Consider the following 25263-nt stretch of genomic DNA (forward strand, 5'->3'; position numbering starts at 1 on the left):
AGCTGGAGTTATTCTGTCATTACGCTGCACAGCTGCCTCTTCTTCGCTCATTCTCTCCCCTCCCTCTCCTGTTGCTACTTCAATCATGAAACTGATCAATGATCAGCTGATCGGCTTTTCTGTCACAAGTCCCGTCTCTCTTGTTTGTTTATCTCCCACTTTGTGCCAATAAGAAGAAACCAGCGGATGTCGCGCTAAACAACAGCAGCACGTTTAAGCTTGATCAGCTGTTGTTAGAATTTATTTAATATTAATTTCTAGTGTCAGCTGATGCTTGGTGGTGCCACAGCTGTAAAGCTGCTGGTCCTGATATTGGTTTGGATATGTGGTGAGAGGGAAACATGAAGATGAAACCAGGAGATGTCCTTACTGAATCTTCATTGCTGAACAGGTGATGGAGAAACAGGTTTACCTTTTAGGTGACATGAATGAGTTGAAGGGAAGTTATGAACTGTTTCTGAGAGACAAATAACACCAGGATCCTTTTCTACATAGCTTACAGCTGGTAACTGTGCAGGAGCGGGTCTAGCAAAGTTTTGCCAGGGGGCCAGGTAGGGCAGTAACAGGGAAAGGGGGCACAAAGAAATACTTTTCTTTCTTATTCTCATTTAAAATGTCTAGCTTTTAATAGAAAGAAAATGTACTTTATTGATCCCTGTGGAGAAATTCTTCTCTGCATTTAACCCATTCAGTGAAGCAGTGGGCAGCCATTGGGCGCCCAGGGAGCAGTGTGTAGGGATGGTACCTTGCTCAGGGGTACCTCAGGGTAGCTGTTCAGGGGAATCGAACCCCCGACCTTCCGATCATGGGGCCACCTCTACATACACAAGACAGTGTACATCACTGTCACGACAGCTTTTGTTTCATTCAAAGGCTTTATGGCTTTTCCTATAATACCTGGTGGGCCGGTCTCTAGCCGATTTTTTGTCCCAGTCCAGCCCTGACTTAAATTGATATTTAATCTTTCCATAGCCATACGTCAAATAAGCATTGCGATAATATAGCAACCACTCAACATTGTTATTCTATAACCTGGCTGTGACTGTTTATTAAAATACTCATTTTGTGTAGTTTAAATCAACAGATTTTGTGTTCGCGTGCCTGCCGTTGTGCCGTGCATCCGAGTGACGTCAGACAGGAACCAGTGGAGGGGAGGTTGACAAATCAAGATGGCGACCTACGCTGAAGCAGGAAAGAGGTTTCAGTATAAATAAAACCGAATCGGAGATTAGCTTAAATTGGAGTGGCAGCGATATAAAGCGTCGTTTGGATTTTGAAAGAACAAGACGGAGCAGATACTGGTGAGAGCGGCATGTTCTTTTCTATGAGCTCGGTTTAATGTCAGGGGCGGTGGCAGCACAGGCAGCAGCCTGTCCTGTCCGGCCACATAACAAACAGGCCACTGGCGAAGCTAAGCTTATTAGCATGAATAGTGGTTTACATATTCGCCTAACGTCCGACGGTTATATGGTTCGAGTCGAGGTGGAGACATGCATCCCTTTTGGGATGCGTCAGAAAGGGCATCTAGTGTCTGCCAAATCAAAATATGCGGATCTTTCGTCGTGGCGACCCCGTGTAAATAAGGGAGCCGCCGAAAAAAGGTTTAATGACATTCCACCAAGATAGTTAGCCACTATCTAGTGGTGACTGTCAGCGAGTTAAATAATTTGGCTTTTAGAGTCCTAAAATGTCGAGTAAACTACTGCTATATCCGACGCTGGCTTGTTTAACTATCACCGTCACTGTGAAACTGTTAGTGCGCTGAGCTGGAAGTACCCTAAGAGTGTAGACTGGCTTAGCTTGAAGCTAAGGCTATCATAACTTTAGTGCCACTAGCTTACGAATATATCGTACTTGGGGGAATATTTTATGACACATGCGTGTAAGATGGGACTATTGCAATAGTCTGGTTTAACTCATCGCTGTCTGAAAATGTGTTTTCGACTATTATCGCGGTGCTTTCGTTCTCGTTTTAGCTTCGCAGTTAAGTTACTCAAACTTATTTACCTTCATGAGTCAGCCACCGCTGTCTGCGATATTATAAATGACTATAATCGTGTGATTTATAATATCTAATATGTTTTAACTCTAATCGTGGTTTGAAGCAGAAACATTATACCAGAGCCAGAAGGAAATCGTTATAAGATCATTTGTGAAAGTAGATAGAGGACCAATTGACTCGGTGTTTTGTTATATAACGTTATCACCAACTACTACACCCTACCAATTATTGTGGCGCTACTAAGCTAACGTCTTCGTACTTAAGACATCTGATAAAATAGATGCACCCCAATCACGAGATGTCTTGTGATCATGATTGATTTGTCTCAGTTGTTTGGAAGTGACACGGAACTAAAACATGTAAACATCTGTAGACTTGGGTGTTCATTTTCATTTATTCAGGAAGTGCCAGGTAAATTATCCTAGTGTGTCAGTAAACCAGGTGATACAGTGTTTGTGTCCACTTTAGCCTGAGGAAATCTGAAATGCTCTTTCTTTTAAAAACACAGAGCACTTCAAAGTTAATTAAATCGGCTTCAAAATATTTTCTGCTGGAAGCTGGTCTGCACACCAGCTCACAGATCAAAGTTCTCTGTTTCGCAGATTTGAAAACAGTAACGTCTGTGTCCATAATGTCAGGCTTTGTTGCACAGCATTACCAAATAACAGGATTATATAACTTGAAGATACTGGGCAACATAATGCACAAAGGCAAATAAAGCTATTTCCAATCTAAAAGGAATTGCACTACAGTATGAAGGCATGTTATTTCTCTTGTGCTTTAATTAGACATGTCAAATTGGCATTTCTCAAAACAACATACTTTAGTGCAAATATCCCATATTAGACAAAATATTACATATGTTGGCAAACTGGTGGAAGAAAGGCTGTGGAAGTCTACTTTGTGCTGGTTTCATAGTGGCACAACATTTTAAAATATGGTAGCCTATAGCTTATAACCCTTTGCTCTCTTTTATCACTAAATTTAAAAAAAAAATCACGGTACTCTCACTGACCACTAACCAGCATGCTTATTTCTGTTTTCAGACTCTAAATGGCTGCAAGGAAGTCTGGCTCAGATGCATACAACAATGGCAAGGACTTATTTTTAGTACTTTGTTGTCTTACTGTTAGCTCTGTTGGTGCCTTTATCTGCAGTGTGCTTTCTGTAAAGTATACTTACTTTCTCCTTGTTTTTTAATGTGTACAGGACCCATCAGCTATCTTGATGATGTTCCCTTCAAGATAAATGATAAATTCCGTTGTCCAGCCAAAGTGGGTCTGCCTGTTGGTTTCTCTTTGCCAGACTTCGGCTCTGCATTGGCGGACACAAAGGTGGGTTTTTTCCCACAGATGTTAGCTGTGGCATAAATGCAGCTCTGCACATCATTTTTGGTAGTTGAAGATGAGATGCGAGGAAATCATTTGTGTTACTGTTATTCTCAATTTAATACAGTAAATATTTTCTCTTTTACTTTGTGTCCTGTTCACCCCTTAACACCTATCATTCTTCTTTTCCACAGTATGACTTTTCTCTCGAGAAACGTAGTGTGCGCTGGGGGGCAGAACTGGCTGAGGCCAGAGCGGCAGAAGCCAGAGCAGAAGAGGCTGCAGCCAAGCAGGAGGCAGAGAGCAGGAAGCGTTTGGCCAAGGCCCAGGAGGTTGATGGTGGTGGAGGGAAGAAACTCCAGTCTGCTGCAGAGGACCAGGACCTTCCACCACCAGCGCTGAACCCTGTTCTTGCAGGGCTGAGCCATAATGCCATCCTCACTCCGCTGCCTGCTCGAAGCTTTGACCACCGGAACACCCAACCCAGCACTCCTCAGCTACACAGCCTCAATTTAGCTGATTTTGAGCGGGAAGAAGATCCCTTTGACAAGCTGGAACTCAAAACTTTAGACGATAAGGAGGAACTGAGAAACATCCTCCAGAGTCAGCCTCAACCTCAAGCTCAACCTCAGCCACAGCATCCTCCTTCTGTTTCCCCACCAGAGATTTCTCAGCTAGGGCCAACATCACGTGGAAACAGCCCATCCCCACCCAGCATCAACACCAGCCTCTCATCCAAACCAGGCTTTGCCCACAAACCCAACGGGTTGGTTGCCTTGCTAGACATGGACAGAGTTGGGCATCCTGGAAGAGCAGCATTTGACACAGACGATCGCCCTTGTAACATTCGCTCTCTGACTTTCCCCAAGCTCTCTGATTCTGGTGACCCAGAACCACTGAGATACACTCCTCTCCCCACCACCGTTCCTGCTCCCCGACAGAACCTGCCCAATGGCAGCCCACCAACCATGCCCAAGGCCCAGGTTATTGTTGCTCCTGAGCTAGCCAGCCACACCAAGAGTGGTACACCAAAGCCTGTGAGTATAATTCAGTGTATACATTGAACACTTCAGCTGCAACTTCCACTATAATAATGAAACTTGGTTAACCAGGCAAGAGCGTACACAAGTGTTGTGAGCACGCTGCAGAGCTCTACTCTGCAACAGTGCAAACCTGCAGAATTAAAAATTTAAAAAATGCCCAAACTTTGCTTTGTCTTTGGTCCCAAAACCATACACTGCGTGCGGGCTGACTGTGCAAGTAGAAAACATACATTCCCCTTCATGAAGACTTGACATGTTTGATACATAAAAATATTAAAAGCGCATATCAAGGGATGGTTAAAAACAGTTCTTTGAGCTGTATTGATATTCATGCTTTTGCCCCCACCGCCATTAGGCCATTCTAGGGTCAGGATCTGCTGGTCTACCGTGTGGTGGAGCCCTCCTCAGCATGACTCCCAGCGAGCGTCAGTGTGTGGAGACGCTTGTGGGCATGGGCTACTCTTATGAAGGCGTCCTGCGGGCCATGCAAAGACAAGGGCAGAATGTGGAGCAGGTGTGACTCCCTCCTACTCCAACGTGCACAAATTTGGATTCATAACCTATTTGCTGCCTGGTGCTTAGCACTTCGTTTTGTCTATATGTTTTTGTCAGTGTGCACATGTATTAAAATAAATGTTTTGCACTCCACTCACTCTTTTTGTGAAAAGTTAAGGCAATAGATCAGGTTGTGTAGAGCTAGTATGAAATACTTAAAACCAATGATACAATGTTTGTCCATGGTTAGATGATTATGAAAATTATGAGTAAATGTGGTATAACTGGTATAAGTGATCTACATTGACCTGGTGAAGTTTGAGTAATGAGGTAGAATTGTGACTCAGTAATGTGAGATGATAGGCTCACAGAGCAGGAATTACAGAGTAAGAACTTTAATATGATATTTCGGTTCACTGTAAAAACTTACAAAACCTATTAGTACCACATTGCTATTAAAGTTGTCTTTTATGTGCGTATTTGAATTAGTTTTTGTTTTACTTCACACATAATAAACATTTACTTATTGTCTGTCCAAGGTACTGGACTATCTATTTGTCCACGGTCGTCTGTGTGAACGTGGCTTTGATGAAAGTGCAGTGGAGGAATGTTTAGAGATGTACCAGTGCTCAGAAGAAAAGGTTTGTACGACCAAATATACATCTCAAAAAGATGAGGAAAAACTGTCAGTGGACCTGAGAGGCTAAAAAGGTTTAAGAATACAATAAGAACAACAACAATGTAATTTCAACATATTTTTCACTCTCCCTAGGCATTGCAGTTTCTTGAGCTGATGTCAAGATTTGGTGAAATGGGATTTGAGCGGGATACCATCAAAGAGGTGCTGCTAGTCCACAACAACGATCAGGACAAGGCTTTGGAGGACCTGATGGCTCGTGCCACGGCTAGCTGAACCTAGCCAGTTGGCTAACCAAAGCTCTACCCAGGGCATGCCTCCCACTACCACCCAACAGCCCCTTTCCTTCCACCCGCCCTATCATACCATGCCCTGTCCTTGCCTTGGCTGTGGAAGGGACTGCTGGGAGACTGTTGTATTTCTCTGTGCTAAACCGCATTGTGTGTCAGCACTTCTTAATGACTGTGCCTAGAGTGGAGGAGGTTAAACTGTAACCATGCTTCTTGAGGGTGTTCCAGGATTTGGTACTGCTAGGATATTCGTGAATAGGAGGAATAACTGAGCTGTGGCAGTTGATGCCATTCTGATTTGCTTCCACTTGGAAGTGTTTATCTTACTGCAGGCAAAAAAACAAAACTAAACGCAAAGCCGAATAAGGAGGAGCTGGTTACAAACTCTGGGTGCATCCACGAATGACCAGTTTGAACTTTAGAATCTCTAAAAAAAAAAAACCTGCCATCTTCCACTGCTCACAGCAGACCTAGTAGACAGTGGAGGGGATAGGTGGGCTTGTGGACGCTTTCTTCAAACAGAACAGTTTTACATTAACAAATAAAAACAAAAGAGGGGGAAAAAGCACAGACAGAGAACTGACTCGCAAGGAGTGACCTCTGTGCTGGTGTGCCCGCACCTGTTTCTGTTCTACTTTATGCTTTCACTCATTCTTGTTGGTTTTTACAGTTCATTTTGGGCACTTTTCATGTTGGTTTCAAATTCAGTTTCTTTGCTTTCTGTTTTAGGAATTGCATTAATAGATCATTTGTCATCATAAGTATGAACACAAGAGTACTACTGCCCCATTGTGCTCTTTGACCTGCACTGGAAAGCCTGCTTGAAGGAGTAGGAGAGGTGTAAGAAATTGAGAAATATCCCATGATGTATTGGCACTGATGTGTCACATACCGCACGGGCACACACCTTTCATAATTATCAACTTATTTAAAATAGAACACTGACACTTTGATTTAAAAATAAAGAGGTTGATATAATAATGTAAGATATGTTAACTTGCAAAAGTGATGGTTTTAACTTTCACTGGAAAACAGTGGGGGGGTTTAAAGAAAGACAGAGAAATGTGAGGGTTGCTTTTGCAGCCACGTCACAGTGCAATAGAGTCATTTCATATTGTTTGACTTTTGACTTGGCACTTTGAGCCTCAAGTGATTTTGGGAGAGGAGAAATGGTCTGCTGGCCTTGCTGGAAATTTTACCGGAAAAGCTTTGATTTTAGAGATTTCTGTCATTCACACACTGTTTTTTTTGTTTGTTTGTTTGCTTTTTGGATTTCATACCACAAACGCAAACAATACTTTTTCTTGGTTCACTGTTTTTCCCTACGAGTAAGATATGTGTTCATTCAGATTTTAGTTTGGTCGACATCTCCATAGTCTTAAACGGAACATTTAAATGAAAAAGTCGAAAACATTTTCCATGATGTCAATTGGGTTGAAATTGTTTAAAAGAATTCCTCTTTTATCTTTTATACACGTGGTAATGGACCTGCTGAGTTCGGTATTAAAAAAGTGTGTCTGGTTTGATGGGGATTGTGAAAGGCATGGTAACAATTAAGGGCTTAATGTAAGCAAAGGGTGACTCAGAGAACTGAAACTTTACTCGGACTAGCTCAAATGAGAGGAGACCACTTCTAACCATCAGTCTGTTTGGTTTGTTTTTTTGGTTTATTTTGCCAATAGGGAAATTATTTTACTAAGATATTAGTGACAAATGTCTGAAAAATACACGGTACCATTCAAACAAAGATGAACACGTTTGCAGTAAATTCCCAAAGTGTTGGGGTGGTTAAAACTTTGCATTATTGGTTTCAGCAAGGCGTTGCGTCATCATCCAGCCTTTTGAAACTGAAATGTCAACAAGTAAGTTTCAGTTTTTTATTTTTAACTTTTAATTGCCTTCCTTTCTATTTACCAAGCTAAAGAAGACATACAAACACACAAGTGGTATTATAGTGTCCGTACTTGACTTTCGCGTAGCTTTGTTAATTATAGGTAAAGCTGGTGTCCACTTGCCTCTTCTCTGACAGCCCCACACCCTGGAGAGATTATAGAAAAAAATCTAATCTGAACTTCCAATTGACCTTTGCTTTCATTCTAACATCGGAGTTGTGCAAGGATGAAGCGCAACTGGTTTCTCATTTAGGCGATCATATTTAAGCATTTATATATTTAAATCTCCATCGATGATCAGTCTCCATCTAATGAACATTGAAATATTTTAATATTATAATAAATGGTGGGTAAGTGTCTTTCCCAAAGTCCTACAATGTGATTCAGAAAATGTTCAGTTTCCTCATTATCATTTGGAAATGATTAAATGTGCACATCCTTTGAGTGGTGAGATGGCTTTTTTTCTTTCTTTTTTTTTCTTTTTCTCAGGTTAGGAAACATGTCTATATTTATTTTCTCTCTGTTTAGAGGAAGAGACAGAGTAAATACAGAGAATTGGTATTGTCACTAGCAACTGGAAACATCCAACTCTGACGCCTAGTCAGCAGAGTATACAACAGCAGAGAGGCCAAACGTATCCTGCCTGCATTTATCAAGGTATAAAAACGGACAAGACTAGAGTTCAATGAGTTAAAGTGCTTATCAGCTTTGTGATTCCATACTTGGGTGCTCATGCCAACAATAAGTCAACTTCGGAAAAATCCAGTAAGCCGCCTGTAATGGTGAATTGTCTGCTTCTATACAGTGCCTTTTAACATTGTACAGCTCCTTTTGGGGCTCTACAAAGGGCTTTACATTCACACACTCACACACATATAGGGTGTTTGTCCACCAACAGGAGCAACTCGGGGGTTGATTTCTTTCCCAGGGATGCATTGGCATTTGAAGGGTAGATGGCCAACTCCAACTGGAGAACAAGCCACCCTACACCACTGTCTCTGTCATAAGAATGTGTAAAATGTTTAGAAATACCATCTGTGAGCAAACAGAATATGTTTCAACAAACTATTAATAGCTATTTCAACCAAATTAAACAGTTATAGATATCAGCTCTATATTATTGAACATATATTGAATATAAATTTAAATCAATGTTAAAATACCCATATTAAAAACAACAACGAAAATACAGTAGTAATCTAGTGTGTCAAACGACAGCTCTGACGTCACACGATCGGGTCAATGGTACCACGCAGTTTAACGTGAACGAGCACGTTTGACGTTCTCGTACGACCTTGTTTTTGTTGATGTTTAATTTCAGTGCGGCTGCGCGCTGCCTTCGCCGTTGCCGCTGACGCGACCTGACAAGGAAAAAGAGCAAGCTACTAGCTCGGCAGTGAATAGTTTACACGGACTGAGTGTAGAGATTTTTGAGAGGCGAGTAAGTACGCTATCTGAGGACGTTCGGGGATAATTTTAGTTTGCGATTTAACGAACCTCACCCGTATGTGATCGCCTTTCCTCTTCGCTGGACGCTGCCTTTGAGGGCCAAGGAACAAAATAGACATCGCCATTATATGATCCAGTGTCCAGCGTCACTTTTACCCTCCATGTGGGTGAGGGAACTGTGTGTGTCAGATTATGGCGAAGAAAACAGTTAGCAGGAAAAGGAAGGCAGGAGAGCCCAAGGACCAACAACAGGTAGGCGGAAACCGGTGCGGGTCCATATTAGCTAGCTAAACTGTTATGTTGGGATGCTAATTAGCAGTGAGTTAGCCAGATTTAACTGATATAAGATGTTATGACAGATTTTTACTTGCATTATAACATTTAACAGCTTCGCTATATGGGAAAAGCATGCAACAAACAGTAACAATTCTGTATTGTTTAAAATAACATAATATATTTCGATTTGAAAGTACCCGCTTATATTAACCTATCGTTAGCCAACGGCAGTCCGTTGTCAATCTGACAGCTAATGTTAGCCACGTTATTTGTGCTATTATTCTCTTTATCAGATTTGGCTGGATACTGCTGGCAGTCCTTTTCTCTAATATTGCCGTCTCTCGTCACCTTCCGATCAAAAATAAAAGCAGATTTGATCTTATAAATAGCTCAGTAGTGTTATCAGGCATAGATAGCTATACAGCTAACGCTAGCTGAAACGTTAACTGTTAAGCTGACTAGCCATTTCCCGTATGTACGGACTAACCGTAGATTGGTTGCGTCCACGCCCCGAATTGGACGTTTGTCGACAAATGAAATACCGTATCGAGTAGGCATGCCAAAATAGCCAGTACTGAGTCCAGCACATCAGAAAAAAACGTGTTTGACCTGAACCAGAACGTGTTAGACTGGTCACAGTAATCACGACCTGCTTCTAGTGCACCTCTCAGGCCCATGGAGCCACCGTCATCGGTAGATTTGAGTCAGATTGTCAGAATAGTTTTCCAGCATTGAACAAAACCGGCAAAATGTTCAAACAGTACAAGAAAGAACGACAAAAACAACATGGCACAATGGCTTCCTTTGACATACAAAGTCATAAATACTGAGTGTTTTTCTTCCATTGTTCAAGACCTGTGATCCGGCTTATAATTGGTTTGCTTAGTGTGAGAGAATTATTAATCAACATTTGTAATTGTATTGGATGGAAAATGAGATGATTTATTTTTTTTAAGTAGTCTGATTTGCCACTAGTGTGTACTTAATAGCAGTGAGAATGATGTCCTGGGGACCCTGTGTCTCTATATGTTTACATATTAGCCCATATTCAGGATCTGAAATGCCCCAAAGCAATCGCACACAGTATGAGTCTGATTCTGTTTCTGTTTATTTAACATTTTAAGCGCTGAGGTTGTAAACTGTAAAATGTGGATAGTGCTTTAATCATATGGCCAGAGTTTAGTATTCATTGGCCAAGAAAGCCACTAATTGTTGCAAAAGTTAAATGAATGTATTAATGGACAAACATCACACAAACATGACATGATCAAAACCCTTTTAGAAAAGTGTTTATCATCAGTGATATTACAGTTTGTCATTAGACCCCACAAAAACCCTTTGACTTTGCAACCGTTTTAGACAGCCAGCTCAACTACTCGATGTTCAAATGTAAATGCTCTGATAATTCTCTCAAGTCTCTGTGTACAAGCTGTGTCCACAGTCATGTAGGAGATAGATGGGTATGGCTCAGCATGAATAAGCTGAGACATTGAAATAGGCACGAAGAAGTCTGAAATTCACATACATTCAAATCTCATTTGTTTTGTGTTGGTAATAGTAATCCCTTTGTTTTTATGATTCAATCTCCAAAATTGCACATTCAACATAATAACTAAGACATTTTGTTTTTAATTTTATTTCCCTCTCTTTTCACAGCTGGGTTGGTGTCAGGCGCCACACAAGCGAAGCCGTGTTTCTTGTTCTTCACGTCATGCCCAGCAGTGGTGGTGCAGTCGACGCTCTGTGGTATGTGCTCTGCGGGGGCGGGAGTTCAGACCTCAACAACAGCATGAGTTGAGGCTCCAGAGGAGCCTGCGTGGCTTTGCAGCCGGCAGGCTCCCCGGCATTCTTAAGGAGAGGGAGTTTTCTCTCGGGCGGCTCAACAAAGTGTTTGCCTCACAGTGGCTCAATCATCGGCAGGTGGTGTGTGGGACAAAATGCAACACGGTAAGATGCCCTTTTTATTTGTGATCTATATTAGCTAGTTAGGCTTTTCCATATGTTATAATAATGTTTGCCAGAAATCCCACTTAATCAGTAGGTTTACATGACCTCATTTAATTTCATTATAAAGAGATAAAGATCGATCTTAAATCAGCTCTAAATCAAGTAAACATTCTTGAGTGAGCTTAGTCAGAATTTTTTCAATTGTCCTCACACATTTTTGCCAACTAGCTGTATTTTCTTCATGTACTTTCAGCTTTTTGTAGTTGATGTACTGACAGGACAGATCACACGCATTCCCATGCTGAAAGACAGGGAGTGTCGTGATGGAGGCTCTGGGGAGGTGGGTCCAGTGGTGCCTGGTCGCAATTATCACTTAACAGAAATCTCCCATACCCGGTTGGACCAGCAAGGCTGTGGGATCCACGCTATTGAACTCAACCCCTCGAGGACACTGCTTGCCACAGGAGGAGACAATCCTAACAGCCTGGCCATCTATCAACTCCCTACACTAGACCCTGTTTGTGTTGGCGATGTAAGTAGTTTGAACTGTTTGGTTGTTTCCTGACATTTGGTTATTGATAATAGTGATTAATCCACTTTTCCTGCTTTAGAAATTATATCAAACTTTCCATATACCAGACAACATTCATTAAACAGTTCTAGCGATTTTAGGCATTCAAAATTGCTGAGATGCTTTAATTCCACTTATTCAGTAGTATAATGAGTAGTCATTGTAATGACAGTAATGCTGTTTTCCTTTTCCATGTCTGCTCCACTCTGCATGGTACCCTCTCCACACAAATGGAGTGAAGTCACTGTAAAATAAAAGGTTAATTGGAAACACATAATTGCATTAAGCTTCCCTTTTAAATCCAACGTTTTGTAATACCACTCTGCTCATTTGTACTCGTTTCCAAGATTGCAGAGGTGCGATCACGTAGTGTCTTTTGAGATGTCAATAAATCAAGTACAGTGAGGCAAAAAAGTATTTAGTCAGCCACCGATTGTGCAAGTTCCCCCACTTAAAATGATGACAGAGGTCAGTAATTTGCACCAGAGGTACACTTCAACTGTGAGAGACAGAATATGAAAAAAAAATCCATGAATTCACATGGTAGGATTTGTAAAGAATTTATTCGTAAATCAGGGTGGAAAATAAGTATTTGGTCACCTCAAACATGGAAAATCTCTGGCTCTCACAGACCTGTAACGTCTTCTGTAAGAAGCTTTTCTGTCCCCCACTCGTTACCTGTATGAATGGCACCTGTTTGAACTCATCATCTGTATAAAAGACACCTGTCCACAGCCTCAAACAGTCAGACTCCAAACTCCGCCATGGCCAAGACCAAAGAGCTTTCGAAGGACACCAGGAAAAGTATTGTAGACCTGCACCAGACTGGGAAGAGTGAATCTACAATAGGCAAGCAGCTTGGTGTGAAAAAATCAACTGTGGGAGCAATCATCAGAAAATGGAAGACATACAAGACCACTGATAATCTCCCACGATCTGGGGCTCCACGCAAGATCTCATCCCGTGGGGTCAAAATGATCATGAGAACGGTGAGCAAAGATCCCAGAACCACACGGGGGGACCTGGTGAATGACCTGCAGAGAGCTGGGACCAAAGTAACAAAGGTCACCATCAGTAACACACTACAACGGCAGGGAATCAAATCCCGCAGTGCCAGACGTGTTCCGCTGCTGAAGCCAGTGCATGTCCAGGCCCGTCTGAAGTTTGCCAAAGAGCACATGGATGATACAGCAGAGGATTGGGAGAATGTCATGTGGTCAGATGAAACCAAAGTAGAACTTTTTGGTATAAACTCAACTCGTCGTGTTTGGAGGAAGAAGAATACTGAGTTGCATCCCAAGAACACCATACCTACTGTGAAGCATGGGGGTGGAAACATCATGCTATGGGGCTGTTTTTCTGCCAAGGGGACAGGATGACTGATTCGTGTTAAGGACAGAATGAATGGGGCCATGTATCGTGAGATTTTGAGCGAAAACCTCCTTCCATCAGTGAGAACTTTGAAGATGAAACGAGGCTGGGTCTTCCAACATGACAATGATCCAAAACACACCGCCCGGGCAACAAAGGAGTGGCTCCGTAAGAAGCATTTGAAAGTCCTGGAGTGGCCTAGCCAGTCTCCAGACCTCAACCCCATAGAAAATCTGTGGCGGGAGTTGAAAGTCCGTGTTGCTCGGCGACAGCCCCAAAAGATCACTGCTCTCGAGAAGATCTGCATGGAGGAATGGGCCAAAATACCAGCTACTGTGTGTGCAAACCTGGTAAAGACCTATAGTAAACGTTTGACCTCTGTTATTGCCAACAAAGGTTATGTTACAAAGTATTGAGTTGTATTTTTGTTATTGACCAAATACTTATTTTCCACCCTGATTTACGAATAAATTCTTTACAAATCCTACCATGTGAATTCATGGATTTTTTTTTCACATTCTGTCTCTCACAGTTGAAGTGTACCTCTGGTGCAAATTACTGACCTCTGTCATCATTTTAAGTGGGGGAACTTGCACAATCGGTGGCTGACTAAATACTTTTTTGCCCCACTGTAGGTCTGGGATTGTGTTGACAGATGGTTTTCTGTGTTGATTGGCAGGCATGTCATAGCAGTCATTAAGCTACAGATGTAGATTCTAAAGAAATGGTGAGGAAAATGGTTAGAACTTTAATGGACATTTTTGTTTTTGGCCATTAAAACTATATAGAGTTAAGTGTTACAATGTCTGAATGAATGAATATAGTCTAATGAAGTGACAAGTCTGTCTGATCATCATATCTTTTTAAAACATGAAGCCAACATAACATGTTACAACTTATGTAAGACCAAAACAATTTACTGATTAAATACTTCATATACAGGCAGTTGTATGTAGAGGAATGTATAGTGAGCTATTTAACAAAATGAAAAATATATCTTGTCACTACACTGATCATTGTCTCTTCGTTGTTATTTGCAGCACAATTATCATGTCTGCTGCACAATTGCTGTTGTCAGTTTGTCATGTTTCCTTTGGCACAGTGCCAGGATACTGACAACTAGTAATGTGCTACTTTTTGGGTCCCGTTTTTGCTTTCAGAACTGCTTTATTTCTTTGAGGCACCAGTTCAACTATGTGCTAGAAATATTCCTTACAGATCCTTGCTGTGCATATTGACATGATGTGAATCTGCTGATCCACCACATCCCGAAGGTGCTCTATTGGATTGAGATCTGATGACTGTGGCTCCACAGTCACCAGATCTCAATCCGTTTTAGTACAGTGAACTCATTGTTATGTTTAAGAAACCAGTGTGAGATGATTTGAGCTTTGGGGCATGGCACATTATTCTGCTGGAAGCAGCCATCAGCTGATGGGCACACTGTGGTCATAAAAGGTCAGCAACAATACTCTTATAGGATGTTGCATTTAAACAATGCTTAATTGGTACTAAGGGGCCCAAAGAGTGGCAAAAAAATATTCAACACCACAATAATACGATCACCAGCACCCGAAAGCATTCATACAAGGCTGGATGGTTCATGCTTGTTCTTTACTAGAAAATTCTCATTTTTTGAGACAAGGCAATGTTTTATTTGTTTGTTTCTTCTTCTTCAATTTTCTTTTGTCTAATCAGGTTGAAGCAGTGTGGCGATTTTTCTTTTGTTATTGTTTTTAGATCATTCTCAGTCAACCCCAGAGCTGGTTTTGTGGGAAAATCCCAGTAGATCAACAGTTTCTGAACTACTTGGGCGATCGTGGCTCAAGAGTTGGGAGTTCGCCTTGTAATCGGAAGGTTGCCGGTTCGAGCCCCGGCTTGGACAGTCTCGGTCGTGTCCTTGGGCAAGACACTTCACCTGTTGCCTACTGGTGGTGGTCAGAGGGCCTGGTGGCGCCAGTATCCGGCAGCCTCGCCTCTGTCAGTGCGCCCCAGGGTGGCTGTGGCTACAATGTAGCTTACCATCACCAGTGTGTGAATGGGTGGATGACTGGATATGTAAAGCGCTTTGGGGTCCTTAGGAACTAGTAAAGCGCTATATAAATACAGGCCATTTATTTATTTATTTATTTTTTTATTTACTCAGCCTAGGCAGCCAACAACCATGCCGTGTTCAAAGTCACTGAAATCGCCTTTCATTTCATACTCTGTTTGATCGTTAGCAGATCGTCTTGACCATGTCTGCATGACTTGATTAGAGGTTGATTAGATATTTGTCTTAACAAGCAGTTAAACAGGTGTAGTGGTGGCCAAGTGAGCGTAGTATACTCACATTACTTTTAGAAGGCACTGTAAAAATGTTGAACTCACTAAATTGTTCACTATACACTGATTAGTAAGTAATTTTAAGTGTGTATTTGAATGCTAACAGCCTGTGCCTGAATATTGTGACATGCTAACTGTGAGCTTTTCACTTCTGACCTTGCAGGTTCCCTAAGGTTCTCTTTCCTTCAGGCACAGAAGAATGAAATGCTGAAATAATGTTTTGCTAATACTGTAGCAGTGTTTATTTGGAAATCCAGCCTCAAACGTACAAGCTTGTATATCTTTGACATTGTAGCTGTTTGTTTTTGTTTTGTTTTTTCAGGATGGTCACAATGACTGGATATTCTCAATAGCATGGATCAGTGACAACATGGCAGTTTCTGGTGAGTTAGCACGATTCACATTGGAGGGAACATGGGTATTAATCAGTTTACTCTGTAGGGGCATACTAGGCTTGTGCGTGTGTGTGTGTGTGTGTGTGTGTGTGTAGGTCAGTAGTATAGGCAATAATAGACCCTGTGCATGAGAAAATGCTAACTTCCTGTTTTAAGACCGGATGTAGGGTTGTACATTTCCAGTAGCTTTATTTTGCAGTCAGTTGCTACTGCGAAGGTGGACTCAAAAGTCATGTCTAAAATACAAAAATGGAAAGATTACGTTAAGTTACAAAGAGCAGTGGGTGGGAACGCTCACTATGTCATTAAAAAATCAAATGATCAATTTTGATGTTTGAAGAGCGTAGATCGATTGTTTGTTTACATCACTCAACACAAGCAGAACTGCATTACTGCATGCAGAAGACACATCGTCCACACTCAGAAGCACAGTATAGTGACAGTTCTTATGATTTAAACAGGAAATGTCCAGCATTCAAAGTACAGGCGAACAATAGTCAAAGCCAGATGTTTCCCCGTTATGTCGATATCAGTACACACCTACACAGCATGTCAACAAACCGTGAAAAAAAGCCAGAGGATATAAAAAATACATAAATGATTGCAGGTAAGGGTCTCTATATGTTAGTATTTACCAAGGGTATGTTGTGACTTATCTTCACAATTACAGTGGTCCCTCGCTATAACGCGGTTCACCTTTTGCAGCCTCGCTGTTTCGCAGATTCTTTTAGTGCAATTTTGCACTGTATTTTATTATTTTATTTTTTTTACCATACCGCGCACTGGATTATAAAGTGCATTAAGCTTAAATTAAGCAATGACGCTTAAAGTTAAATTCATTTGTTCTAAAATCTGTCATTATTATTTATAGAAAAACAAATAAACTGTTTGTTTATTTCTCAAAAAAATGTTTGGGACTGAAAACAGGTTTTGATCTTTGGTTTCATTCTATAATGGACTTTTTTTTTTTTTTTTTACGAAGGTTTGAACTTTGAGAGTTTAAACAAGAGAGAAAAGTGTGAAACTGTTCATGCCTGTCTGAGAAAAGTGTATAAAGTGTGTGTAGTGATGGGTTTTACAGCCTTAAAACATCTAAAATAATTGTAAAAAATAAAGCTGGCTATTTCACCTATCGCTGGTTATTTTTGGAATGTAACACCCGCGATAAACGAGGGAACTCTATATACAAGTACTGAGAAATTTCAATCCCTTCTCTCTTTTGCTCTGAGGCGCAAGGGTAAAATATCGATAAGTCGATGAGCATCATCTACAGATATATTCGGTAAATGCCCAAGACATCTTGAGAAATGTAAATCGCCGCTTGATTCATCCATTTGGTTGACTTTTCTTGGAAAATCTGACCGTAAACAAGACGCGAATATCACACCGGAAACGAAGCGCCCTACAGGAGTTTCCCCACCGGAAGTAGCATATGGTAAGGTGCACATAGTCTATAGGCATGAGCTCTGTTTGTCTTAATCTGTAGGGTCCAGAGATGGCTCCATGGGACTGTGGGAGGTTACAGAAGAAGTAATGAGCCAGGCTGAGAGGAGTCAAAATGAGGAGACAGTGCCCTCCTATGCCCACATCTCCCACCGTGCCCTCAAGGACATCCCCAAGGAGTACACCAACCCATACAACTGTAAAGTCCGTGCTCTGGCCTTCAATAACAACCATAAAGTAAGACTCACCTACACGACTGTTGTGTGCAACAAAGTCTCCTTTTGCTGAATTTGCTCTTTAGGACGACAAAAGATTGGATGCACCAAACTTTTATATATTGTTTATAATGGCTATAATTTTAGCTAACCTAACAATTATCTTTCCTTAAAAGTTAAAAATATTTTTAATGAAACGCCTTTGCTCTAAATTTTTACATGTAGTATAGATTTATCTTGTTCTCTCAGCCTCACATCACCAAACAATTTCTTTTCTTTGTGGACTTTAAGGTTATTTAGGTTAATAAATAAACTTGAATCTGAGGTTTGTCAAATTGCATCTCAAAACAGTATCTAATGGCATCTAAAACGGTGAACAAATTTACCCATCGCTAAGTCAGGGTAGTCATTTATGAAACGAAGACCGACAGCTCTTAGAATTCTGAAGCCTTAGGTCTAGAAAAACTGACACACAGGAGTGTGTCAGTTTTTCTAGACCTAAGCCAATTATGACCTGCCTTTTCCTTTTGCATTTCCTCTTTTTCTTTTTTTTTTCTTTTTTTTTCCAGGAACTGGGTGCTGTTTCCTTGGATGGCTATTTCCACCTCTGGAAAGCTGAGCATAACTTGTCCAAGGTACAGTACATAGATTGACAAATTATAGTTTTATGTATTGGTAATTCTTTTTCCAATAAAGTGCTAGTTATTTTTAATATGCGATCAAAATGATAAATAGTTCTCTCATAATGCTAGGATTTTGTAATTCAGTTTCTTCAGTGTTAACAGTCTGTGTTGGTTTCTCTAGATACTGTCCACCAAGCTGCCTCATTGCAAAGAAAATGTGTGCCTGGCATATGGACAGGACTGGTCAGTGTATGCTGTAGGCTCTCAAGCCCATGTTTCTTTTCTGGATCCACGGCAACCTACACACAGCATCAAGTCAGTTAGTTCAAGAGAGAGAGGAAGTGGTAAGTCACCTGTTGGCTTTTGAAGTGAGCCAGTAATACAATCAAAGATTAGTTGAGCTATCTAAAACGCTGACTGAAGTTATTTATATGTTGCATGTTGTAGAACTAAGTGTGCTTTCAGTCAGGTTAGAAAATGTCATTCTGGCACTGAGAGTGGTAAAGTTGTGATTTAACATATTTTCCATATTGGTGGCAATAAATTTACAGTGGCGTGAGCTTGATTTAGCATTTTATCAGCCTGTTTACTCAAAGTACTTGACAAACTATTTTTCACACATACATATTTCTACAACACTTCATTCTGTGCACTTATGCTACAGTAACACTTGGGGGAAAAAGAGGTTGGAGACCATGTGGAACAAACTCATCTGCAACGGCATAAAGTCTGTTGCTGTCTTGAAAGTGACTGTGGTGCATCAGGATGGAAATAAAATGGAACTAAGTGGAAGTGTGTGATGATCAGGTTGTGTTTCAATAGGCAGAAATCGTCCATCAGCATCTGTTGCTGTCTGCATACACAGAAATTCACTCTACAGTGGCTTGCAAAAGTATTCGGCCCCCTTGAACTTTCCCACATTTTGTCACATTACAGCCACAAACATGAATCAATTTTATTGGAAGTCCACGTGAAAGACCAACACAAAGTGGTGCACACGTGAGAAGTGGAACGAAAATCATACATGATTCCAAACATTTTTTACAAATAAATAACTGCAAAGTGGGGTGTGCGTAATTATTCAGCCCCCTTTGGTCTAAGTGCAGTCAGTTGCCCATAGACATTGCCTGATGAGTGCTAATGACTAAACAGAGTGCACCTGTGTGTAATCTAATGTCAGTACAAATACAGCTGCTCTGTGACGGCCTCAGAGGTTGTCTAAGAGAATATTGGGAGCAACGACAGCATGAAGTCCAAAGAACACACCAGACAGGTCAGGGATAAAGTTATTGAGAAATTTAAAGCAGGCTTAGGCTACAAAAAGATTTCCCAAGCCTTGAACATCCCACGGAGCACTGTTCAAGCGATCATTCAGAAATGGAAGGAGTATGGCACAACTGTAAACCTACCAAGAAAAGGCCGCCCACCTAAACTCACAGACCGAACAAGGAGAGCGCTGATCAGAAATGCAGCCAAGAGGCCCATGGTGACTCTGGACGAGCTGCAGAGATCTACAGCTCAGGTGGAGGAATCTGTCCATAGGACAACTATTAGTTGTGCACTGCACAAAGTTGGCCTTTATGGAAGAGTGGCAAGAAGAAAGCCATTGTTAACAGGAAACCATAAGAAGTCCCGTTTGCAGTTTGCCACAAGCCATGTGGGGGACACAGCAAACATGTGGAAGAAGGTGCTCTGGTCAGATGAGACCAAAATGGAACTTTTTGTCCAAAATGCAAAACGCTATGTGTGGCCGAAAACTAACACTGCACATCAGTCTGAACACACCATCCCCACTGTCATATATGGTGGTGGCAGCATCATGCTCTGGGGGCGCTTCTCTTCAGCAGGGACAGGGAAGCTGGTCAGAGTTGATGGGAAGATGGATGGAGCCAAATACAGGGCAGTCTTGGAAGATTGAGACTGGGGCGGAGGTTCACCTTCCAGCAGGACAACGACCCTAAACATAAAGCCAGGGCAACAAGGGAGTAGTTTAAAACAAAACACATCCATGTGTTAGAATGGTCCAGTCAAAGTCCAGATCTAAATCCAATCGAGAATCTGTGGCAAGATCTGAAAACTGCTGTTCACAAACGCTGTCCATCTAATCTGACTGAGCTGGAGCTGTTTTGCACAGAAGAATGGGCAAAGATTTCAGTCTGTAGATGTGCAAAGCTGGTAGAGACAGACCCTAAAAGACTGGCAGCTGTAATTGCAGCAAAAGGTGGTTCTACAAAGTATTGACTCAGGAGGCTGAATAATTACGCACACCCCACTTTGCAGTTATTTATTTGTAAAAAATGTTTGGAATCATGTCTGATTTTTGTTCCACTTCTCACGTGTGCACCACTTTGTGTTGGTCTTTCACGTGGACTTCCAATAAAATTGATTCATGTTTGTGGCTGTAATGTGACAAAATGTGGGAAAGTTCAAGGGGGCCGAATACTTTTGCAAGCCACTGTATCTGCTTGCACTCAGAGGGCAGCCAGAACTTCAGATTTGAAACCGAAATTGATAATTTCCTCCACAAGTAATGACATTTACTGTAATAATGCGCTTTAATCACAACATGACAGTGCTCAGCAGCCTTGCCTTTATATATAAAGGTATCCCGAATACCACCAGTTAGAAACCAGTTGAGGTGAATCCCCTTTTACAAAGAGACATGTCACAGATGAGTTGCGTTCAGTGATGCAGACTGACTCAGATTGATTGTAGTATGCTGGCAACCTGTCTGGGTTTATAAAATAGACGCAAGGTATTTGCAAACCTTGCAATTGAAAGAGGTGGCCAAAAGGGCAGAGGATGTTCCACACTCAGACTTGTTGGTCAATGCAACTAACACTAGTCTTTGACAGCGAGGGGGAAAAAAACTTTTTACTTTGCATTTTTACTTGCAGCCAATGTAGTTAACCTAACATGCACATCTTTGGACTGTGTGTGTGAGATTGACCTGGTACCACTACCACTGGGGTGTGTTACTGGTTTCTCCTTTAAGTTAGTTTTCAACTGATGGCACAATATAAGTCACCTTCATACTTGCTTAGTATGAAGTTTAAATGATGATTGCCTTCCAATGTGTCAAACATATCCATAACAATTGTATTTTTCACCGTGATATAAAAGTTGTAACATACTCTGTCTGGTTAGAAATGAAAGCAGAGTTCCAGAGGATTCCGACAGTTGGAAAGCTCAAACGGTGGGAGGGTAGATGTTGACTGTGTAGCTTTACATTGGCATGTCTTTCTGTCTGTGCAGGCATCCGTTCAGTGAGTTTCTATGAGCACATCGTGACTGTGGGTACTGGCCAAGGTTCTCTTCTTTTCTATGACATCCGGGCTCAGAGATTCCTGGAGAACCCTTTTAATCCAAACGGAGGGTATCGGAAGTGCCCTGGAGATGGCATCCTCAAGCTCACTACGGGAAAAGGCTGGCTGGTATGCAGTTTTGTTTTTTTGTTTTTTCCAAATCAAGCAGTGAACTGTGGTCAGTCAAACTGTAGTTGGTGTACATGTGCAATGTCTTTGCCCACTTACCCTCTAATATTCCTTTCAGAATCACGATGAGACGTGGAGGAGTTACTTCTCAGACATTCATTCCTTCCCCAATGCAGTGTACACCCACTGCTATGACGACTCTGGCACCAAGCTGTTTGTAGCAGGTGGACCGCTCTGTTCTGGCCTGCACGGCAACTACGCAGGATTGTGGAGCTAGCCTCTTCTTCTCCCCCATCACTTTGTCACTACATCTTCGTCCAGACCTTTACTCATCCAGTCCCTCCATCCCTCTTCAACTTCCAACCTTCTCTGTTTTCGGTGTACCTTTTGTCACCCTGTTTTGCTCACACTTGGACTCAGGAGCATGATATTTTCTTCATTTTATCACGGCTTTCAGTATTATTGTTGTGTATATTTGTCCACCATTCCACCGTTCTTTCTCCTTAAACAATTCCTTTGCACTTCAGCTACTTTTTTTTTTTGTTTCTTATTTGTTATTCTTTTGGGTTTTTTTTAATATAAATATATATATATATAAAAATGTACAGACTATTACTAATTTTCAATTGCTGCAAGGTCTGCCACTGAGGACGTCAGAAGAGTTCTGGAAAACATTAAGAATAAAGTTCTCATTGTCTAAAGGATTTACATTCAACCTGCAGGGATTAGGCTGTGGTTTTTTGCTGGTTTGCTTTTGTACATACAGATGGCATTTTACCACTTTCTCTGTGAAAAATGACCATGTCTTTAAACAGACAGCAATAAGGTTGAGAGAGGGTGAAGGGTTGGAGAGACTATTAATATAAATGGACTGAACCTAGAGAACTGTTTGATGTTGGAAAAGCCCACAACAATCACAAAGAACTTCTCCAGTCAGAAGTATAAAAGAAGGATCCAATCAAAGTGGGATTGTGTGTTCATCTTATCCTCACTGAGATGATGTAAAGGAGATATGTTCAAGCTTGCTGAATGCAGTGTTGTTCTGTTAGGAGGGGGGGGAAGGGCATATTAAATTTTTTTGGACTGTGTGATTAGACCAGCACATCCCTGCTGATATTCTGATTTGCTTTGTATTTATTTTTCCTTGTTTTTTTTTTTAATCTCTCCCCCCCCCCCCCCACCTCCAATGTTTCCACTCCCTTTGATCAAAATTGTACAAATCCTAACATGTAATCACTCTTGTGTTACTAGAGAGTTTACTCTAAGATTATAGGTTTTGGTAGCGAGTTAAATATCATCCAGTATGATGATTAATAGACAGAGGAGCCTTTAATGAGTGAACTCAAACCTCGTGATTCTCGGGCTCCTCAAGGAACTGAGAAGAAGCTGTGTAGTAGCTCAGTTTGGTCTTCTCAGCCGTCCAGCTATGAGGAGTTAAATGCTGCAGGCACATACACTTGTTGTCAGTTGTAAAACTTTTATTTCCTCTTTTTTTTTTTTGTACTGAGGAGCGGGTGAATCTGCTCTTCTTCTTCTTTTGTTTGGTAGAGGCAGGGTAGGCTTGAGTTTAGTTTTTGCCTTCAAGTCTTTCTGTGAAAGACTGCCACAGGCAATCATAGGTTTCCTGTTCATGGAACTTTTCTCCAGTTTTCATGATAATGATTGACAAAAAAAAAAATCCTAATTACGACCAATTGAACAAATAACCAACACTTTTGAAGTGTATTTTATATATAAACGTGTATATGTATGTGTAAAATACATAAGGACAATTGCATACATTTTTATGTACGTGTCTGAGAAAGTGTGGATTGATGTGTCTACTTGGTGATGCCCCCCCCCCTTTTTTATTTTTATTTTAAATATATACACACACCTCATGAATGTTTTTACAAATGGCTGAATTTGAGGATATTGTAACATAAACATTTTGGGAAAACAAGCTATTAAATCTTTAAAATGAATAAATAATTAAAAAAAAATAGGATGTATATTGATGTAATGTGCTTTTGTGTTTTGGGGGGGTTGTACTTGACATAAGTACCTAGAGGATTTCCTCTTGACGTAAAGGGTGCAGAAAGGTCACTTACTGCAGCAAAAAAAGTTAAAGATAAAAACGATCAGAACTCATGAGATTTAGTGACAATATTTAGTAACTTGTTTGTGCCAGCACAAAATGCAAAAAGGATAACTTGTGATAGAAACTGAAATTTAAAACCTGAATTCTCAATGAACTCCTCGTGAGTTTTGGGGAGAAGAACCAACAGGACCAAGCAGTTATAGAGGATATGCAAGTAATGATTAATGAAGCACTGCACCTACAGACATAGGAACAACAGGAAGAAATGCAAAGAGATGCAAATATCCAAGATTTTAAGAAGAAAAATACAGATTTGCAAGTATTTTACAAAGAAGGACAAAAACAAAACAACAACATTGAAATCAAGAAACAGAAAGAACACCTGAAGGATCCAAGGACTGCATAACAAAGTATAAGAGAGAAACACTGAAATGCAGGAGGAGAAGCGAGGATGGGCATAAACACTTAAAGATGCTCAGTGTACACATGGAGAGGAGGAAGCAGGAGTTATAAGCCATCTGTAAAAAAGTACATCAGAGATATGAAGACATGCACAAAGCAACGAAAGTAAGAGCAATATTAAAAAAAGAAGAAAGAGCGTTAAGATAAAAAATGTTGAAGCACAGACAAAAGATCCACAAGAACTGTGCTTGAAAATGATAAGCAGCACTTTGCTGCTTCTTCAGCTCAGTCTGGACAAGAGTAGCCTCCTCTCCCTCCACCCTCTCTCTCCATTTACCCTTTCTCTTCTTCTCCTTCCTCCCATCCTCCTCCATCCTTTATTAACCCTTTCCCCTCTCTTCTTCATCCTGTCTCCCTTTGTTTTCTTTGAAAAAAGTTTTCCCTTCCCACTCTTGCCTATTGCTTATTCATAGGGGATTGTTGTTTTTCCCCTCTACTTTTTATTCCTTTCTTCACCCTCTTTTGCCCTTCTACCCTTCCATTACACTTTTATGTTGTTCTTTTAATTTCCTCTATAACCCCCAACATGTTTCTACGTCCTTGTGAACAAAGGGTGGGGAGATCACTAAACACAGTTAATCATATTTCTACATATCTCTGCCTCTCTGCATAATGTGTTAAGTGTATAAGAAAGTTCAGTCATATGATGTATTTGCTTAAAGCTATGTCAACCAGTCATGCTGATCATGTTGATAGCAATAAGCAAGAAAAGCCGAACAAGTTAAACTGAGCTTTACTGAACGTGACTCCCTGTGTTAAGATGATACAGATAGATAAGGGTGCTAGTGGTTTCATTCAAGAATAAATCACCTTTATTAGAAAATAAAAATTCAAGAAAAGACTCACTTTAATCATTTACCTTGATTTTATTATGAAATACATGCATTAGTGTTTACTCATCCTATTTCTGTGGCATGATAAATGGCAAATGAAGAAAGTACAAGAACAGGAAAGTGTATGCAGAAGAGCCTCTGTGATTGAAATA

General features: G+C 40.9%; 2 protein-coding genes across 3 annotated transcripts; both read left to right on the forward strand.

Moving 5' to 3' along the window:
- The first annotated feature begins 1117 nt into the window (after positions 1-1117).
- Positions 1118-8131, forward strand: ubap1 (ubiquitin associated protein 1). Of its 2 annotated transcripts, none has more exons than XM_085456121.1 (7): positions 1118-1301; positions 3049-3095; positions 3212-3336; positions 3525-4367; positions 4729-4887; positions 5408-5509; positions 5641-8131. In XM_085456121.1, the coding sequence occupies exons 2-7, from the start codon at positions 3056-3058 to the stop codon at positions 5779-5781; spliced, it is 1410 nt and encodes a 469-aa protein (XP_085312247.1). In that variant the 5' UTR covers positions 1118-1301; positions 3049-3055; the 3' UTR covers positions 5782-8131. The 2 variants fall into 2 exon arrangements, with proteins under 2 accessions (XP_085312247.1, XP_085312248.1); XM_085456122.1 differs by lacking the exon at positions 1118-1301 and adding an exon at positions 1455-1601.
- An 837-nt stretch (positions 8132-8968) lies between these two features.
- Positions 8969-23727, forward strand: dcaf12 (DDB1 and CUL4 associated factor 12). The gene is made up of 9 exons (XM_085456120.1): positions 8969-9388; positions 11069-11359; positions 11613-11891; positions 15949-16009; positions 17508-17701; positions 18249-18314; positions 18484-18646; positions 21558-21736; positions 21855-23727. Exons 1-9 carry the CDS (start codon positions 9329-9331, stop codon positions 22011-22013), a joined length of 1452 nt encoding a protein of 483 aa, XP_085312246.1. The 5' UTR covers positions 8969-9328; the 3' UTR covers positions 22014-23727.
- Positions 23728-25263: the final 1536 nt, after the last annotated feature.

The sequence above is a fragment of the Copadichromis virginalis genome, linkage group LG5, assembly GCF_057382275.1.
Source record: "Copadichromis virginalis isolate Kocher_CV1m ecotype Utaka linkage group LG5, C_Virginalis_male_GT1.1, whole genome shotgun sequence".
NCBI lineage: Eukaryota > Metazoa > Chordata > Actinopteri > Cichliformes > Cichlidae > Copadichromis > Copadichromis virginalis.

Coding starts and splice junctions, on each gene's coding strand:
- ubap1 (XM_085456121.1), top strand. CDS start 3,056: ATGGCTGCAAGGAAGTCTGGCTCAGATGCATACAACAATG. Junction 4,888..5,407: donor AAGGGCAGAATGTGGAGCAG/GTGTGACTCCCT, acceptor TGTCTGTCCAAG/GTACTGGACTATCTATTTGT. Junction 5,510..5,640: donor ACCAGTGCTCAGAAGAAAAG/GTTTGTACGACC, acceptor CACTCTCCCTAG/GCATTGCAGTTTCTTGAGCT.
- dcaf12 (XM_085456120.1), top strand. CDS start 9,329: ATGGCGAAGAAAACAGTTAGCAGGAAAAGGAAGGCAGGAGAGCCCAAG. Junction 11,360..11,612: donor GTGGGACAAAATGCAACACG/GTAAGATGCCCT, acceptor ATGTACTTTCAG/CTTTTTGTAGTTGATGTACT. Junction 18,315..18,483: donor CTGAGCATAACTTGTCCAAG/GTACAGTACATA, acceptor TGGTTTCTCTAG/ATACTGTCCACCAAGCTGCC.